The sequence below is a fragment of the Thunnus thynnus genome, chromosome 4 (assembly GCF_963924715.1).
Source record: "Thunnus thynnus chromosome 4, fThuThy2.1, whole genome shotgun sequence".
NCBI lineage: Eukaryota > Metazoa > Chordata > Actinopteri > Scombriformes > Scombridae > Thunnus > Thunnus thynnus.
Window position 1 is genome coordinate 19611600 of NC_089520.1, and position 20870 is coordinate 19632469.

The 20870-nt window shown below is 35.8% G+C and overlaps 1 protein-coding gene across 1 annotated transcript; it reads right to left on the reverse strand.

Moving 5' to 3' along the window:
* Positions 1–5554: 5554 nt before the first annotated feature.
* On the reverse strand, positions 5555–14499 carry LOC137181512 (uncharacterized). The gene is made up of 12 exons (XM_067587276.1): positions 14226–14499; positions 13839–14135; positions 13189–13500; positions 11230–11289; positions 10602–10676; positions 10429–10503; positions 9045–9134; positions 8280–8298; positions 7774–7793; positions 7620–7636; positions 7439–7496; positions 5555–5790 (listed from the first exon to the last, which is right to left on the reverse strand). The coding sequence occupies exons 2-12, from the start codon at positions 13951–13953 to the stop codon at positions 5786–5788; spliced, it is 846 nt and encodes a 281-aa protein (XP_067443377.1). The 5' UTR covers positions 13954–14135; positions 14226–14499; the 3' UTR covers positions 5555–5785.
* Between the last annotated feature and the right edge of the window lie 6371 nt (positions 14500–20870).

Sequence of the window (20870 nt, forward strand, 5' to 3'; positions counted from 1 at the left end):
TCCCTGTCAGAGTTCTGTCTGGACGTTTTCATGTCATTAATATGGAGCAAAAACAGGAGGGGACTCGGGACACTACCATGTGGCACTCCACAACTGATGGACAAAGCCTCCAAGAGGTATAGGTCAGGCTTACCACACATATTACCTACATCAATTTCCCTCTCTGTTAGATCATAAGATACAATTTATAAGACACATTTAGAAATTATACAAAAACAGTTCTTTAGGATGTCCACTTTCTCTTCAGCATTACCTGCAGGTAACTTGTTTGGTAAGAACAGAAGAAGTGAGAGACATTCATGAACACATTAAATCAACCTGAGGAGCCTTGCAATTATGTAAATGTTACATCTGAAATTACCTCTCTCTCACCACAGTCAATATTTCTCATGGACACCAAGTCATCTACAACAGAAGGCAAAACAAAGCTCAAACAAATATAAATACCTATACTATCTATGAATATACAGTAATGTTGCCTGACTACCTAATGTGTACATTACCAGTGAGTTTTTCTTGTGTCCTGTACAGAAATAAAGGGGGAAACAAGTCTTAATAAAGAGTTTGTCTTCATCACATGATAAAACAGAAAACACTACATTGTGGGACAATGAACAGAATATCCAGAGGAATATATTAATTTCCCAAAACACCTCTGTGAATTATGTGGTCAGTAATTTAGAGCTGAGGGTTTGATGGGATTTAAGAAAGTGAATGAACTCTCTCTACTGATTCAACAACTAATGTCTTGGTTCCCTCGAGCAAGGCACTGTTCTAGTGGTTCTGCTCAGTGACTGAATGAGAGGACAAGCTGCACAAGGAAGCTACAGTACATGAAGCTGAATGTCTGTATGAAAGTGGTAAAAAGGAAAATATCAAGTCACTCATTTTTTTCTAAAAAGGTTTAAAAAAAATTCTTAGCTGTGGTACAAATCTTTTTCTGAAAAAAAAACGAGTAATATCTCAAAAACCCATTGGTACTCATTAAGATCAGAAATCTTTAATGATCACTAAAGGCTTGTCAGATTGAGTTCCTTTTAGTAATTTCTATGAACTGTGATCAGTAGAAACAATATTTCCTGATTACTGCAATTCAAGCCAGAATAACTGACAATAAATCTCTTAACGTAATGTTTGAGATTATGAAACTTCTGTTTTTATTCTTATTAATAATAAGAGGCGACCTAGATGGGGGTGGCAATCTGCAAATTTTTTTTGTTTTGTTTTGGGGGGTTTTTTGCTGCCACTTGCACATTGTGAACACAACATTGACATATCATCACCTTTTAAGTTGATATGGCGAACTTGTTAGCAAACAAACAAATTAGTTATGGAGCATTAGCATGATGAGTTGTGTTTCTGGCCACCTGGTGAAATTAATTCACTCTCTTTGTGCTTTTTTTTTTTTTAGCTCTACCAACTGGGCAATATCTGGCTTTTTAGCTGCTAATGCTTCACTATGTTGCTCACCAGCTAGTCCCTAACAGTATCTGTCTGTCATTTGGTGCTGAGCAAGTAGTGTCCAGTGTGTTTTTTGAGTGTTTTTACTGAAAACAGCTGCCTATGAGAACAGTGACAGTGAGCTAAAACAGTAAAGCTGCGGGTATTGCAGCTAAACAAAAAAAACTAAAACTACTCAACTTTTTGTGCAGCCGCAACCACAGCCTCGCAGACACTGTTCAGAGAGGTGTACTGTTTTCCTTCACTGTAAATCTCCCGTTTAAGAAGGGCCCACAGGTTCTCAATAGGATTTAGGTCAGGTGAGGAAGGGGGCCATGTCATTATTCTTTCATCTTTAAGGCCTTTACTGGCTAGCCACGCAGTGGAGTACTTTGATGCATGTGATGGAGCATTGTCCTGCATAAAAATCATGGTCTTCTTGAAAGATGCAGACTTTTTCCTGCACCCCTGCTTGAAGAAAGTGTCGTCTAAAAACTGGCAGTGGATTTGGGAGTTGATTTTGAGTCCATCTTCAACCCGAAAAGGTCCAACTAGCTCATCTTTAATAATACCAGCCCATACCAGTACCCCACCTCCACCTTGCTGGTGTCTGAGTCAAAGTGGAGCTCTGTGCCTGTTACTGATCCAACCACGGGCCAATCCATCTGTCCGTCAAGAGTCAATCTTATCTCATCAGTCCATAAAACCTTTGAAAAATCTGTCTTCAGATATTTCTTTCAGCCTTCCTTACCTTGGCCATGTCTCTGAGCACTGAACACCTTGTACTTCTCAGCACTCCAGGTAGGTTGCAGTTCTGGAATATGACAGCACTGGAGGATAATGGGTTCCTGGTACCAAATTGAGAGCCACTTTGTTGTTTGTAATGACAATATAACATGATATAAAAATATCTAAGTATAAGTCCACAGCATTAATGTTCACTCACATTTTATGGCAACGGACGTTGTGTCACTGTGTGGAGATGTAGACTTTGTCTCTCCATGTGTTACAGTGTAATAACATTTCACTTTAACCTCAGCAGGTGAACTCTGATGTGTCATCTGCAGCAGTTCAGTCCCTGTCAGTGTCTGTAGACAAGGGAGGACTCTGACAGTTCCTCCACTTAAAGTGTAGAAATAACACTGAGACACAGACACTGATGGTGGAGTCTGACAATTCAGTGGTAAACATATGTTTATCAAATATTTAATAGTTGCATTCATTTGACTTTCCTAATGAGGAATTGTGATTTAATATTGAGAAATTATAGAGCAAAATATACTGTACAAGCAAACCATGTGTAAAAAAAACCTCAAATTAATAAAATACTATGATAAAGTTCATATACTGTGACAACAGTACAGCAGGACATGAAAGGGGAAATAGTTCATAGACTGACCTTGAACTTGGATCTCATGAAAACAATCTGTTAGAAAAACAATATGTTAACAAAGTAAAAAAAATGCAATAATAACTCATGAAGACCTTCAAGTCGTAGATGGATTAAAACTCTATCTAATGTGTAATTCTATCAATCAGAGGTAGGAATGTTGTGGTATATCAACATGCTGACACACATTAATATACATACGATGCATATTAATTTCATGATTGGGTAATGCTTTAGATTACGGCCCCCATCGTACAGCCTATTTATTCCCAATTTACAATGTAATTGTTTGTGCTGATGGTGTACCAGTGTTGGGTATCACAGACCGACCACATGTTTCAACAAGAAACAAAGGGAGTCCTTAAGAAACTCAATATCGCAGAGTCCATGGTTTTTCGCACCTAAGTGTGAACTCCACCCATGGACCCTGACTCACAAAACCAGAGCTCCCTCTCTCCACTTCCTCTTTCTCCATTGCTGCTGCTGAGAGCAGCTCTCTGCTGTCACGTGTGGCCTGCTCACATGGTTGGATCACCGACAGCCCAGCAAAGCCTGCACCTTTCAGCCTTGGAGCCACAGCCCATCTCAGCCTGACTCACGCATGGATTCACCAGCTAAGAAGCAGTACGCCACAAAGCACATCTCTCTCCATAGACTTGGTAACTTACTGAGCATAGCATAGAATGACACATGGCTAAAGCACAGGACTGCTTAATTTAATCAATGTCAATGTACATGTATTGATTTGACTAAAGGTTCATTGAGCTCCATTCTTGTGATGTCTGTTTATTGTTGAATAGCCATGCTGCTAAGTTGATGTCAGCATGCTTCACACAGTGACTACTAGGCCTTGCATGCACTAACTAACCTCTTCCTAACCTGGCATCCTTATCCTGCACCAATTGGCCTTAAACAGAGACCCACACAGAAAGAGGTTTAAAACCCAGCTTGGCACATTTTGCCTCTGGCAGACCATGTGGTTTCAAGACACCACAGGGTCTGGCCTTTTGTCTGTGTAGTTTTTTTTTGTCGGCCATATTGTCTTCATGCTGTGTGCTCAGTTACCATGTGACTTCAGCCATCTTGCTATTGTTTTCCCCTATTTGCAGTTCACATGCTAAGACAAACACACACACACACATCTGTATATAGATACACTCAGTTAGATTCCATATGGTTTTGCTCTTACATTTAAAAAAAATGCTTTTGGATATACATGCTGTCTGTTTAATGTTGCACAAGAGTGAATTTTGCCAACCACTGTTCTGCAAAAAACTCAAAATCTTTCAACCTTAACCTTCAACCTTATGGTAATTTTGGTTATAGTTATTATATTAATTATTAATCACAGTTCCAGATTAATAGTTTAGTGAATTTAGAGACTGTATCAATCTATTGGCTATCTATCTATCCCTGATCCCAGGGTGGTGCCTCGTTATTATTTATCCTTATTAATAATTTCTATTGATTTTAATAATTAACAATTATCTTTGATGATCATTAATTCTTGCTGATAGCCAAACCTGTAACCAAGTCCCAACACCAGCACATTACATACTGATGTAGGTACAAGAGAACAAGACATCAAGTTAACAAGTAAAAGTGGTAACAATTTGAGAACTTAAAGAATTTACACTGTAGGTAGTTTTCTAACTGACAGGTATCTACTCTAATATTACAAGGTTTGTATGACTTGTTCTCTTGTTCTCACTTAGTTGGTACCAAAAATTACACTGTAAGTTTAGAATAATTACACTGTAGGCTGTAATCTAAAAAGTTAACCAGGGTTTGCAAGTGTGAACCTGCGTTGGTTTGTGCATTAATGATGAAAGAATCAATAGAAAGTTTAACTTATACATGAGGATGACAAACAACAGGAGTCCTGCCATGATGAAGCTGAAGACTAAGACTGACCAGGACTCCTTTAAAGACTACACTTGACTACTTTCACATATTGAAATGTCATTTTGCAGAACTTGCTCTCAGGAAAACCACAGCGAGCATCAGAGGTGAATCACACTATAAACACACACCAAACATCCTGTTTAAAGAACTAACTACGTGTTCTATTTAGATTAATCTACCACATTGGGGCTAACCTCAGAAGACAGAGTAAGTTTGTTTCTCATTTCTTTTGCTTTCTTGTTGTTTTTCTCAGAGTAGCTTTTAGACAGAGAGGGGCAGAACTACTGATATGCAGCGTCTCAGTTTCACCTTTTTTAGTGTGTGTGTAAAATACTTATAGTTTTAGAAATTGTTATTTTTCAGGGACACCTCTCCGCACACACATGGAATATTGATAGACTAAGTACTTATCATCAGTTCTTTCCCATTTTACCTTATATCTCCAAATTATGCTGCACAAACTGTGTTTTACATCAAGAAGGTGAAGTGCCACATTGATTTAATTAATATTTTTAAGTTTTTAAAAAAATGTATTTTATTATACAAAGTATACTGTATACACTGAAAGAATTAATTCAGTTGTGATTGTTTTTGTCTTTGTGTTATTGTAGATTAACTCTTGTTTTGTTTAGTTTTGTATTTGTTTACATAAAAAGTACATTTGTTTATCACTCCTCTTGTGTAAAGCACTTTGTAGAAACTTGTTTTGTGTCTAGAGTTTTATGAATAAACATGAACCTAAACTTAAATTTTTAAAATGAATGGGACTTCTTTTTAATAGTTGTGTATAATGTTTTTATTATTTAAAGCATTGCGACACATGATTCATGTTATCTTCTGACCTAACTTAATTTTCTATCCATTCAGTAAAATTTAACCGTTTACACCGTTCTAAAAAAAATGTAAATAATGCAAACATTGTAAGAAAGCAAAATGAAAATAAAGATGCAAGAAAAACAACACTTGAAATTCAAAATGGCTTTAGAGAGCTGTACACTGTATCCCCCCGGTGAGATGCAGCTCGCTCCTCTAAGGTGCAGTTTTCGGTATTTATTCTGTGAAAAGAAAGAAACAGACATGACTTAATTCTTCTCAGTGAACCTTTCTCATTTATTGAGATTTAAAAGTTGCAAGTGCTGAATGTCTGTAACAACTTATAGAATTCACACATTTTCATGACTGCTCCTGAAATAGAAATGATACTTGTTCTAGTTTAGCAAATTTTAAGCACTGGGGCCACCAAGTGGCTAATATTATATTTGTTCAATGTTCTTTACAATCATCTATCTCTGCACAACAACCTTCATGTCATCTGTTATGTAAACCTAAAATAATAACCTAAATAAAGCTTTTACATGTATCCATTCATTGGCATTTTAATAAAATCCATAACCATTTCAACGGTCACTTTTAAGTGTTTGATATGAAAAGTTAATTATATATTGCTTCCATGACCAATCTATTAACATCAGAATCCATTTATAATCTTCTAAGTAACTCTCAAAAAATGAAATCCCCATTGGTAAAAGTAATAATAATTCTTCAATCTCAGGTTTACCAAATAAACAGTACATGCAGTATTTTCCAGGTATTTATTAATTTAATTTGACCATAGTGGTCATGCTTAAGTAATCCATTAAAACTATTCCCCAACATTTTAGAACCTTATACTTCATTCAAGTTAAGAGAAAGAGAAAATCAGCTCACCAATATTGCATTTATAGATGACCATACTGTAGGTTTCATCATAACCAGCCTGCAAATTCTTAATTGAAATGATAAAGGAGAGGGAGAGAGAGAGTAACCTCATGTAAGACACCATGGTCATGAAGGAAAACTTCATGGCAGAAACAGAAGTTTTCAAATCCCCATCCACTGTTGAGACTTACCATATAATCCCTGTAATCTGAAACAGAAACCAAAGCACTCCTTAGTGCACTTTAACAAACAGGTGCAAATAAAATATACATGTATAACACTGATCAATTGCATTGACATGATCATTACAGCGAATGCAAAAGAGTTTTTGGTATTTATTCTGTGAAAAGAAAGAAACAGACATGACTTAATTCTTCTCAGTGAACCTTTCTCATTTATTGAGATTTAAAAGTTGCAAATGTTGAATATCTGTCATGCCACAATAATAACTTATAGAATTCACACATTTTCATGACTGCTCCTGAAATAGAAATTATACTTATTTTAATTCTAGCAAATTTTAAGCACTGGGGCCACCAAGTGGCTCATATTATATTTGTTCAATGTTCTTTACTATCATCTATCCCTGTAAAACAACCTTCATGTCATCTGTTATGTAAACCTAAAATAATAACCTGAATAAAGCTTTTACATGTATCCATTCATTGACATTTTAATAAAATCCATAACCATTTCAACGGTGACTTTTAGGTGTTTGATATGAAAAGTTAATTATATATTGCTTCCATGACCAATCTATTAACATCAGAATCCATTTATAATCTTCTAGGTAACTCTCAAAAAAATGAAATCCCCATTGGTAAAAGTAATAATAATTCTTCAATCTCAGGTTTACCAAATAAACAGTACATGCAGTATTTTCCAGGTATTTCTTAATTTAATTTGACCATAGTGGTCATGCTTAAGTAATCAATTAAAACTATTCCCCAACATTTTAGAACCTTATACTTCATTCAAGTTAAGAGAAAGAGAAAATCAGCTCACCAATATTGCATTTATAGATGACGATACTGTAGGTTTCATCATAACCAGCCTGCAAGTTCTTAATTGAAATGATAAAGGAGAGGGAGAGAGAGAGTAACCTCATGTAAGACACCATGGTCATGAAGGAAAACCTCTTAGCAGAAACAGAAGTTTTCAATCCCCATCCACTGTTGAGACTTACCATATAATCCCTGTAATCTGAAACAGAAACCAAAGCACTCCTTAGTACACTTTAACAAACAGGTGCAAATAAAATATACAGGTATAACATTGATCAATTGCATTGACATGATCATTACAGCGAATGCAAAAGAGGAAGAAATACTTTGATTTACCAGTGATGATGGCTTTTGGTCTAAATGAAAATAATAGAAAAAGTTTTTTGTTAGTGTCATTACAGAGAAAAACAGTTATAAAAACGAAGAATGTAAAATACAAATAAATATAGCTTGTGTTATTGTGTTGGTTTTCCCAAACATCTCTGAATACCTGAACAGCTATCAGTATTTCATTCATCACATCCTGACTTAATTATACATCATCTGATTGGCTATCAGCCGACTAGTAATATCCAGTCACATTCATACAAGTCTACAGGACATCCTTTCAATCCTGACAGCTCAGACATCTGTTTACTACAACGTATGTTTTCAATGTGCTGGGGGTGTTAGTTTTACCAGCATAACCATCACTGCTAGTCTGATTAACTGAGAGCCCAATCAGGTACATAATCCTCTCAATGAATGTCTGAAACTATGAATTTAAAACTGGGCAACAATGATAAAGAAGATGACACCAACTTGGTTTAACATGGGAATCTTTAAGAAACAAAGTTTCTTACCTTTTGAAGGCACATTTTTCTAGATAAAGCAAAACATTTTTTATCAAAATCTGATCATTGAAATATATGTTATCAGTTTATCTATAATTCTGTCATCCTGTTTTTTCATACTGTAATGTTATTATCTTGATCTATTCTCCACACAACACATCTGTTGCATGTCTGTCTGTCCTGGAGGAGGAATCCCTCCTCTGTTGCTCTTTCTGAGGTTTCTTCATTTTTCCCCATTAAAGGGTGTTTTGAGGGTTTGTGTTTTTCTTTATCTGAATCAAAGGTCTGAGAAAAGAAGATGTTGTATTGCTGTACAAATTGTAAAAGCCCCCTGAGGCTAATTTGTCATTTGTGATATTGGGCTATGTGAATGAACATGGACTTGCTTAACTTGACATTGCGAAACTGTAATAATCCCTAATAAAATGCAAATATTGAATACAAGTCACTTCTTTATGTTTTACTAACAAGAAATAAACTTCCTTTAGAGGAAATGTGAAGCCACTTCAAAGATTTCCTACAACTGCAGTTGGGTTTTACAGTAAGAATAAAGCACATATGTATTCCAGCTTAAGGCCAATATTTTTATTTCAGTATTATTAGAAAAACTGGTTAAATGAGACGAGGAAAAGATAATGTGATTTAAATCAGCAAGTTCTAACTTGAGCAACACTGAATGACATATCTCCAAGCTAAAAAACCTCACATCACATCTTGAACAGATTTGTTCGACGCTGAAATAAACTTTGTTGGCCGTAAAAATTTTAGTCTTACCAATTCTGCTTTGATTGTTGAGAAGTGCAAATCCCAGCAAGATGACACCTACAGTTACTCCAAAACCAGCAAACTTCCATATCAACGTTTCTTTTTGGAACAACAAAGGCCACAAACAAGTGTCATTGCAACTAAAAGAATATAATGTGAATAAAGTTGTAAACATGATGAATCATTTCGATTCAGGTTAAGGATATATTAACCATCGTAATTATAAAATACAGCTTGTTTCACTGTGACACTGCAGAGCAATAGCCTCCATAATACTTAAACCCAGCAGAAAACAGAAACGTACAGTAGTGTCAAGGCTAAAGTCGGGGTTAGCCCACTTTGGATTGTGCAAGTGTGAAAGCTTTTTTTGCCTGGGGCTAAGAATGCTCTAAGAATGATTTTAGCTGTGGGCTAAGTGCAGTGTGAAAAGCCCTTCAAACTAATTCTCAAGATAAATTATGAAATGTTCAGACTGAAGGCACAGGCCCACTGATTTGATTCACATAATTTCTTCTCTGACTAACCAATGAATATCAGGCATCCTTGCCGGTATGCAAGTAATTTTTTAATATATAATGTTTTTTTTGTTTTTTTTTTTCATTTTATTCACATTTTGCACAAAGAACATGACATGACTGAAACACAGTATGTGTGAGCTACTGTTTGTATAGCTTTGGCTGTTGCTAAATATTTTAATTGCATACAAGAAAAATCATGGCCGTACGGACAGTCCTTTTTAAAGAAGAACCAAACTCTCAGTAACCACTGATTTAATAAGAAAGTTCTGTAATCAAAGCAATATTTTTTTAGTTGCAAGAAATTTAATTTGTGCCCAAAATCAACAAACTACAGAGCTACTGAATCTCAGGTGAGGTTTAAAGATGACTTAGTTGAAGATGAGCAGCACATTACCTACAGGTTTTTATAATGTGTCAATTTTAAATATTAATTTTAGTCTCCATTTTTATTAATAAAATTAAATAGTAAATATTTGTTTAGAATCAGAGAAAAAAATATGATAGACGTCCTGTTTTAGGCGAGTTATATTAGCAAATACGTGGTCAATATAGAAAAGTTTTTGTAGAGTCAAGCTCTTTATGTGTGTATGTTTGCATATGAAAGAAGTGCACATAGGAAAAAAGTTTATTTTGGCTATTGGACAAAAAATGTCCACCAAAATTAAAACCAAACCTACTCCTTTGAGGAAAATACTTAAAAATATTATTACGATGGTGTAAGAAATTAAAATCTTATTTATCACCTGAAACTGTTCTCAGTGGGAATACAATGAACAAGAACAGATTGACATAAAAGTACATAGTTGAAGGCATTTAAAGACTTACACAGTAAGGCATTTTAGCATTTTCTTGCAGTAATTAAAAAGTAAGTCTACCTGTTATTTCATCATTAGATGCTTGATTCGTAAGAGCTGCGTCAGGAGAGGTCATAGTTATACCAGTAAACGTTCCTTGAACACACAAAAACATTAAAATTAAAAATGACAAAAATCACAATATGTTCTGAGAAGTCAACATGGATCATTAAGAACCTGAGTAATTGTGCCACCTGAGGTCGTTTTCACAGGTGAGAGGGATGTAGAGGTTGAACTACCAGTGTTAGTCGGCTTACCAACAGTCTGACCTGGTAATTAAGAAAAGTACATGTGAAAATATTGACATAACATATTGAAATCTGTTACTGTACATCAGTGTAAGTTGTAGTTTATGTAATGTCATATGCTTTCCATTAACACTAATTTACTATTACTGAAAGCCAAATGTATTTTAGATGATTGTGAACTTTAAAGTGATCTTAACATCGAGTGTTTGAAGTAAACTGACGTAGTAAAGTATAATCAATCATTTTGTCTGGTAGGAATGTAAGATGTATTGTTGTGTAAAGTCAGACTCTTGAGTTCAATATGTGTATTTACAGTAATACAGCACAATTCAAAAAATGGAAATGTCCAAATCTACATCATTTAAAATATTGACTTCTGCGTGATTAACATTTTTTTCTTGTCACTATAATCTTGAAGGAATGTCCACTGCATACTCAGTATTGATGACAGTCAGTTACAGTTTGACAGCACTATTTCATAGTAATTATTTATTGTGAAATGCTGCAATGATTAAAACTATTAAAAATAACAAATATAGTGATAGAGTGATTTGTGATATTGCAGCTGACCTACCTGTGGTCATAGTAAGTGTTGGCGTTGTCTGCATCTTGCTTGACTCTTTGTCTACAATATCTACAATAAAAGAAGAAAGGAAGGTAGATTTAGTGATGTCTGTATCATGATTAGCAGATCCAGGCAGTGAGCAAACCAAGAGAACAGAGTCACCATCAATATGCTGGTAACTCATCTGTGGTTTCTGACCTATCAGAAAGATTAATAAAATAATTAAAAGTCAAATTTATAATGTGCCACTTTGCTATCAAGTACACTGTAATCTGTGCTGGCATTTACAGATATACAGTACAACATTTATCATGTTTAACAACCATCTAAAATAATAATTTAGTTTAATTCATCTGATGTGAGTTTGTAACATGTAATACAAAGTGTAATCAAATTTGTCATTACTCAGAATATTTTTGGTGTTTAACCCCTAAAAACACATGTACACCTGAAATATAACACCAAGCCACTTATCCTGTGCTGATACTGTATCAAGATATAATAATATCAGTAGATAAGAAGTAACAGTCACTCACTCTGTATGGTGATGGAGGATGAGTCACTGTGTGGAGACTGAGAATATGTGCCTCCAAACATGGCAGTGTAAAAACATTTCACTTCAACCTCAGCAGGTGAACTCTGATGTGCCATCTGCAGCAGTTCAGTCCCTGTCAGTGTCTGCAGACAAGACAGGACTCTGATAGTTCCCACACTTAAAGTGTAGAAATAACACTGAGACACAGACACTGATGGTGGAGTCTGACAGTTCAGTGTGACTGAGTCTGTCTCTGTGATCAGCGGTGGATTCACTGTCAGTTTAGGACGAAGAGATGCTGAAATTTTAAGCATATGTTGGATTAAATAACTAAAAATCACATTTATTTAAAATGCAAATTTTTATTTCTAAATTTATGAATACTCACGTTGAATGATGATAGAGGACACATCACTGTCTGGAGATTGATTCATTTCAATGTAAAAACATGTCACTTTAACCTCAGCGGGTGGACTTTGATTTGTTATCTTGAGCAGTTCAGTCCCTGTCAGAGTCTTCAGACAAGTGAAACTTTTGGCAGGTTTTCCATTTGTGTGGAAATAACACTCAGTCACAGACACTGATGGTGGAGTCTGACAGTTCAGTGTGACTGAGTCTGTCTCTGTGATCACCGGTGGATTCACTGTTAGTTTAGGTGGAAGAGATGCTGAAAATTTAGAGGAAGAAATATGTTATCATATCAAATACTGAATTGTTGGATTAATGTGGTGAAATTCCTAATGAGAAATTGTGATTTAATGTACTGTATAGGAAGTAGAGAAAATGTACTCTGCGTCCATGTGCACAAATGGTCAAATTAATTGTAGACTGTAATAAACTGTTCAAGCTGTGATGACAGTGCAGCTGTTTATGAACTAATGTCAAACTCAGGACTGACCTTGTGCTTTCATCTCATGAATGGAATGCGTGAATAACATTTTTTTTTCTTGTCGCTATAATCTTGAAGGAATGTCCACTGCATACTCAGTATTGATGACAGTCAGTTACAGTTTGACAGCACTATTTCATAGTAATTATTTATTGTAAAATGCTGCAATGATTAAAACTATTAAAAATAACAAATATAGTGATAGAGTGATTTGTGATATTGCAGCTGACCTACCTGTGGTCATAGTAAGTGTTGGCGTTGTCTGTATCTTGCTTGACTCTTTGTCTACAATATCTACAATAAAAGAAGAAAGGAAGGTAGATTTAGCCCTGTCAGTTTCATGTGTGGACAACTGTGTGAAACAGCGTAATTATTTGTGTACTTGAGCTGTTATTTTCACAGAACTAGAAACCAAATAAGATGTTTGTTTGTTTGTTTGTTTTTTACAATTATGACCATGTGTATGCATTGATATGTATGTTTTTGACTTTTAAATGGATGTGTTGTAGCAGTGTAGCATGTATTCTTGTCATCTCAGACTTACAAGTCAAGTTTTGTCCGTCACTACGAGGAGACAAAGAGCTGGGTTCACTTCCCAAGGTGTAATCACAGCTGGCATCCTTTCTCAGAACAGTACGTAGATGTGCCAACAAATCATCTATTGAGACAGTAAACTTGCAGAACTTCCGGTTTGTTGAGGTCGTTTCCCTCCGGATGGTTGTTGTTTTTACTGGATGACTTGCTTCTCCAAAGTAAAGGTTACATCTCGTATCATGATTAGCAGATCCAGGCAGTGAGCAAGTGAAGAGAACATATTCACCAACAAAATGCTGGAGAGTCATCTGTGGTTTCTGACCTATCAGAAAGATTAATAAAATAATTAAAAGTCAAAGTTATAATGTGCCACTTTGCTATCAAGTACACTGTAATCTGTGCTGGCATTTACAGATATACAGTACAACATTTATCATGTTTAACAACCATCTAAAATAATAATTTAGTTTAATTCATCTGATGTGAGTTTGTAACATGTAATACAAAGTGTAGTCAAATTTGTCATTACTCAGAATATTTTTGGTGTTTAACCCCTAAAAACACATGTACACCTGAAATATAACACCAAGCCACTTATCCTGTGCTGATACTGTATCAAGATATAATAATATCAGTAGATTAGAAGTAACAGTCACTCACTCTGTATGGTGATGGAGGATGAGTCACTGTGTGGAGACTGAGAATATGTGCCTCCAAACATGGCAGTGTAAAAACATTTCACTTCAACCTCAGCAGGTAAACTCTGATGTGCCATCTTCAGCAGTTCAGTCCCTGTCAGTGTCTGCAGACAAGACAGGACACTGATAGTTCCCACACTTAAAGTGTAGAAATAACACTGAGACACAAGCACTGATGGTGGACTCTGACAGTTCAGTGTGACTGAGTCTGTCTCTGTGATCAGCGGTGGATTCACTGTCAGTTTAGGACGAAGAGATGCTGAAATTTTAAGCATATGTTGGATTAAATAACTAAAAATCACATTTATTTAAAATGCAAATTTTTATTTCTAAATTTATGAATACTCACGTTGAATGATGATAGAGGACACATCACTGTCTGGAGATTGATAAGGTGTAAGGTAAAAACATGTCACTTTAACCTCAGCGGGTGGACTTTGATTTGTTATCTTGAGCAGCTCAGTCCCTGTCAGAGTCTTCAGACAAGAGAAACTTTTGGCAGGTTTTCCATTTGTGTGGAAATAACACTCAGTCACAGACACTGATGGTGGAGTCTGACAGTTCAGTGTGACTGAGTCTGTCTCTTTGATCACCGGTGGATTCACTGTTAGTTCAGGTGGAAGAGATGCTGAAAATTTAGAGGAAGAAATATGTTATCACATCAAATACTGAATTGTTGCATTAATGTGGAGAAATTCCTAATGAGAAATTGTGATTTAATGTACTGTATAGGAAGTAGAGAAAATGTACTCTGCGTCCATGTGCACAAATGGTCAAATTAATTGTAGACTGTAATAAACTGTTCAAGCTGTGATGACAGTGCAGCTGTTTATGAACTAATGTCAAACTCAGGACTGACCTTGTGCTTTCATCTCATGAATGGAATGCGTGAATAACATTTTTTTCTTGTCACTATAATCTTGAAGGAATGTCCACTGCATACTCAGTATTGATGACAGTCAGTTACAGTTTGACAGCACTATTTCATAGTAATTATTTATTGTAAAATGCTGCAATGATTAAAACTATTAAAAATAACAAATATAGTGATAGAGTGATTTGTGATATTGCAGCTGACCTACCTGTGGTCATAGTAAGTGTTGGCGTTGTCTGTATCTTGCTTGACTCTTTGTCTACAATATCTACAATAAAAGAAGAAAGGAAGGTAGATTTAGCCCTGTCAGTCTCATGTGTGGACAACTGTGTGAAACAGCGTAATTATTTGTGTACTTGAGCTGTTATTTTCACAGAACTACAAACCAAATAACATGTTTGTTTGTTTGTTTGTTTTTACAATTATGACCATGTGTATGCATTGATATGTATGTTTTTGACTTTTAAATGGATGTGTTGCAGCAGTGTAGCATGTATTCATGTCATCTCTGACTTACAAGTCAAGCTGTTTCCGTCACTACGAGGAGACAAAGAGTTGGGTCCACTTCCCAAGGTGTAATCACAGCTGGCATCCTTTCTCAGAACAGAACGTAGAAGTGTCAACAAATCATCTATTGAGACAGTAAACTGGCAGAACTTCTGGTTTGTTGAGGTCGTTTCCCTCCGGGTGGTTGTTGTTTTTACTGGATGACTTGCTTCTCCAAAGTACAGGTTACATCTCGTATCATGATTAGCAGATCCAGGCAGTGAGCAAGTGAAGAGAACATATTCACCATCAAAATGCTGGAGAGTCATCTGTGGTTTCTGACCTATCAGAAAGATTAATAAAATAATTAAAAGTCAAAGTTATAATGTGCCACTTTGCTATCAAGTACACTGTAATCTGCTGGCATTTACAGATATCCTACACTCATACAATACAACACTTATCACGCTTAACAACCATCTAAAATAATAATTTAGTTTAATTCATCTGATGTGAGTTTGTAACATGTAATACAAAGTGTAATCAAATTTGTCATTACTCAGAATATTTTTGATGTTCAACCCCTAAAAACACATGTACACCTGAAATATAACACCAAGCCACTTATCCTGTGCTGATACTGTATCAAGATATAATAATATCAGTAGATTAGAAGTGACAGTCACTCACTTTGTATGGTGATGGAGGTTGTGTCACTGTGTGGAGATGGAGAATATATATCTCCAATCTTTACAGTGTAAAAACATTTCACTTCAACCTCAGCAGGTGAACTCTGATGTGCCATCTGCAGCAGTTCAGTCCCTGTCAGTGTCTTCACACAAGAGGGGACTCCGACAGTTCCTCCATTTAAAGTGTAGAAATAACACTGAGACACAGACACTGATGGTGGAGTCTGACAGTTCAGTGTGACTGAGTCTGTCTCTGTGATCACCGGTGGATTCACTGTCAGTTTAGGATGAAGAGATGCTGAAATTTTAAGCATATGTTGGATTAAATAACTAAAAGTCACATTTATTTAAAATGCAAATTTTTATTTCTAAATTTATGAATACTCACGTTGAATGCTGATAGAGGACACATCACTATCTGGAGATTGATTCATTACAAGGTAAAAACATGTCACTTTAACCTCAGCGGGTGGACTTTGATTTGTTATCTTGAGCAGCTCAGTCCCTGTCAGAGTCTTCAGACAAGAGAAACTTTTGGCAGGTTTTCCATTTGTGTGGAAATAACATTGAGACACTGATGCTGGAGCCTGACAGTTCAGTGTGACTGAGTCTGTCTCTTTGATCACCTGTGGATTCACTGTCAGTTTAGGTGGAAGAAGAGCTGAAAATTTAGAGAAAGAAATATGTTATCACATCAAATACTGAATTGTTGCATTAATGTGGTGAAATTCCTAATGAGAAATTGTGATTTAATGTACTGTATAGGAAGTAGAGAAAATGTACTGTACATCCATGTACACAAATTATCAAATCAAATTAACTGCAGACTGTAATAAACTGTCCTTACTATGACAGTGCAGCTGTTTATGAATTAATATCATACTCAGGACTGACCTTGTGCTTTCATCTCATGAATGGAATCTGTTGGAGAAACAACATGTTAACAAGAAAAATAGACAAAATAATAACTAATCAATAACTTATAATTAAAATTCCTGATTTCTTCAGACTGATGGAAAAGTATAATAAAACATGCTGATAACAATACAAACATTACATGTTAATCACTTGCTTGTAAATTAAATGTACATGAGTGTGTTTTTGCCAACATTAACTTTGAAAGAACTTGACAAGAGGTTTAACTCACATATAAGGATGACGAACAGCAGGTGTCCAGCCATGATGAAGAAGAATAATGTGAACGTCCAGCAATCCTTTAACGACTACACTTGTGTGTCTGACTACATGGACTTTGACAGACATGAATGTCTTTTTACAGAAGTTGCTCTCAGGAAAACCACAGCAAGCATCAGAAGTGAATCACACTGACAGACAGGCCACAGAAACACAGACACACATCATTTATACAGCCCTCAGTATGTGTATGTGTATATTTAGATCAAATCTACCACAGTGTTGGTTAACTGGTAGAAATAAAAGGTTGCTCATCATTTCTGTTGCTTTTCTAATTGTCTTCCTTATTGTTTGTTTTACTTGTTCTTTTTTGCTAAATTGGGTAGGACTGGTGATATAAATACATACTATACATCACATATATCAAAACCAGGCCTTTAAAAACTTCATATTTAATGGCCTTGCTTTTATTGTTTTTGAAGTAACGTAATGATAAAAACACATCAACAACCAATCAACTTCAGTCTTAAACCAGCAATAATTAATAATCTGGCCACTGGGGGACAGCAGAAACACGTTGTGAATGAAACATTGACATATCATCACCTTTTACATGAGTTAAACATCAGAGATGCTTTGACATAAGCAGGAACTGCTTGAACTTCACGTGGTATGGTACTGGTGGACTTCCTTTGGTAGAAACAGAGTTGATTTTGCGAACCCTTCTACATCCTCAGCAAGTATCTCAGGGTGACCAATATTTCACCCCTAAACCAGTACGCCTCACCTGAGTGGGGCAAGAAAAAGGCCAAACTAGCCTTCACCTGTAGAAGGGTTCCAACTGTTTCCTCTTTCTACGCCACAGCCACCTTGAGCAGATCTCAGCTGCTGCTCCTGTGTCCTTGATGGCTTTCTTCAGCTGTTTAAGTGACAGCCGTATTTTCTGGAGAAAGTAATGTACTGATGCTGCTGGAAAGCCTCTACATCCGACTTTAATCGGAAAGCGCTGCATGCCAGCCTTTTGCATGGGCTTCATCAATCATTTCCTGATACTTGGCTTTCTTGAGCTCATGGGAGATACCAAGACTGTCCTCTCATAGGACTGTGAGTACCACCAGGAAGATTGCCTTGGTGCTGGATAAGAGCACCATATCTGGGCGAAGCAATGTTGTGGCCACCTCTTCAGGGAAGACATGTTTCTTTTCAGGTCCACTTGCATCTCCCAGTCTGAAGCTTCATTAAGAATGGAGTGAGTGTGCTTGGTAGTTGTTCTGCTTGGCATTGACTCTCCTGCTCTCAGGAGTCCAGATTAGTGCAAAGCAATAATCGCCTTTGAAGTTCTTCTCTACATGTTACACGTGTTATGGGTGTATAAATAAGTAGAGTCTGTCTGTGCATTTGTGATGCACTTGGTTTTAGCTTAGTAGTCAACGCTAAACACTTTAACACTTTAATATCCTAAAATTAAAAGTGTAATAAAAACAAAAACAAAAACTGGATTTTTATACTTATATCCACTTTTATTCAAATACAAATATAAATAATTTTGCTGCCTCAACAAATACAGATACAAATGCAAATACTAGGCTCTCTGCACATCCCTATCACCTACATCAATTTAAAGATACAGTATAAAAGACACATTTACAAGTTCCTTAAAAATAGTTCTTTAGACTGTCTACTTTCTCTTTCTCTATACAGTATAGAAGATTGTCTTTCAATGTGCCTGTATGGTGCTGTACACCATATCCTTCAGGGCTGATGCAGCTGGCTCTTCAGAGATGGTGGAGTATGTATGGTATGTGTCCTGGGAGAAAAAAGAAACCAACTGTAAGGACTCTATAGCATGAACCCATACAGCAAACATATTCAATACTATGCCTCATGTCTGACTTACAGCCTCATTTTTAAGCTCCCCCCCTTTTGGTTTTTCAGGACCTGCAAATAAGAAAGAACCACATACTATTATTTTCAATTGTCTGTAAAAATAAAAGAGGTGAGATGTGTAGGTCCTCTGTAAATAAAAAAGCTTATAGACCACCTGATCTATGTCAAGAATCTGACAATCATTGTGCTCGCCTAAATTTATACATCAGTAATGAGTCTTCAATGATTAAATACAATATCTGCCTGTATCAAAAACAAAGTAACATGTTATGGAAAGTGCAAGTGTTAATACTAAAATGTATTGTTATGTTTGTTGTTTGTTGAAAAAAGGTGGGAAAGCAACACTGTTATTGAATGTTTTGCTTATTTATTGATATACAGCTTCTGTAATTAATGGTAGTCATACTACAGTGTATACCATCTGGTATATTTTTAAAAAGACCTTGAAAAAAACTAATGCAATACATATATTGGGAAAGTTATTTACTATAAGTAATATACAGTAGAAACCTGCTCTCCGTCCTTTAAAAGACCATTATGTTACATTCAGGTTGGTGTAAAGAGAAAAGCAGCTCACCAGTAGGACAGTCAGCACCAGGTCCAGAGCTGATCATACTGTAGGCTTCAGCATTACCTGCAGGTAACTTGTTTGGTAAGAACAGAAGAAGTGAGAGACATTCATGAACACATTAAATCAACCTGAGGAGCCTTGCAATTATGCAAATGTTACATCTGAAATTACCTCTCTCTCACCACAGTCAATATTTCTCATGGACACCAAGTCATCTACAACAGAAGGCAAAACAAAGCTCAAAAAATATAAATACCTATAGTATCTATGAATATACAGTAATGTTGCCTGACTATTTAATATGTACATTACCAGTGAGTTTTTCTTGTGTCCTACACAGAAATAAAGGGGGAAACAAATTTTAATAAAGACTTTGTCTTCATCACACGAGAAAGCAGAAAACACTACATTGTGGGACAATGAACAGAATATCCAGAGGAGTATATTAATTTCTCAAAACACCTCTGTGAATTATGTGGTCAGTAATTTAAAGCCGAGGGTTTGATGGGATTTAAGAAAGTGAATGAACTCTCTCTACTGATTCAACAACTAATGTCTTGGTTCCCTCGAGCAAGGCACTGTTCTAGTGGTTCTGCTCAGTGACTGAATGAGAGGACAAGCTGCACAAGGAAGCTACAGTACATGAAGCTGAATGTCTGTATGAAAGTGGTAAAAAAAAGAAAATATTTAGTCACTCAGCTTTTTCTAAAAAGATTTTTTTTTAAAAAAGATTTCTTACCTGTTGTACAAATCTTTTTCTATAAAAAAATAATAATAATAATATCTCAAAAAGCAATCAATAATCATTAAGATCAGGAATCTTTAATGATCAGTCTTGTCAGATTGAGTTCCTTTTAGTAGCTGTAATTTCTATGAACTGTGATCAGTGGAAACAATATTCCCTGATTACTGCAGGCCAAGACAGAATAAGATGATAGATAGATAATAAATCTCTTAACGTAATGGTTAAGATTATGAAAGTTCTGTTTTTATTCTTATTAATAATTAGAGGCGACCTAGATGGGGGTGGTTTCAGATTTTTGAAATCTATTGAAAAAAACTGATTTTTTAATTTTTGTTTTTTGTGCCACTTGCACATCATAAACACAACATTGACATATCATCACCTTTTGAGATGATATGGCGAGCTTGTTAGCAAATAATTAGTTACAGAGCAATGTCATTAGGGCCCAAGCATGAAAGTGCCAGGGGCCTAATGGCCCTGTATCTCCCTGAAAGTGCAAGGAACCTATTGTTTTTGTAGAGATTATTATTATTCTAGTACGCCATTGCATTTTTGAGGGGCTTTGAATGCTCGAAAAAATCTCAGGAAAATTGGCACACATGCCAGAA

Bases quoted from the DNA above. Each gene is read 5' to 3' on its own strand.
- LOC137181512 (XM_067587276.1), bottom strand. From the start codon at position 13,953: ATGGCACATCAGAGTTTACCTGCTGAGGTTGAAGTGAAATGTTTTTAC. The intron at 13,501-13,838 runs GTGAGTGACTGT...TCTTTCTGATAG, and splicing joins ATCCTCCATCACCATACAGA to GTCAGAAACCACAGATGACT. The intron at 10,504-10,601 runs GTGGCACAATTA...TGTGTGTTCAAG, and splicing joins ACCTGTGAAAACGACCTCAG to GAACGTTTACTGGTATAACT.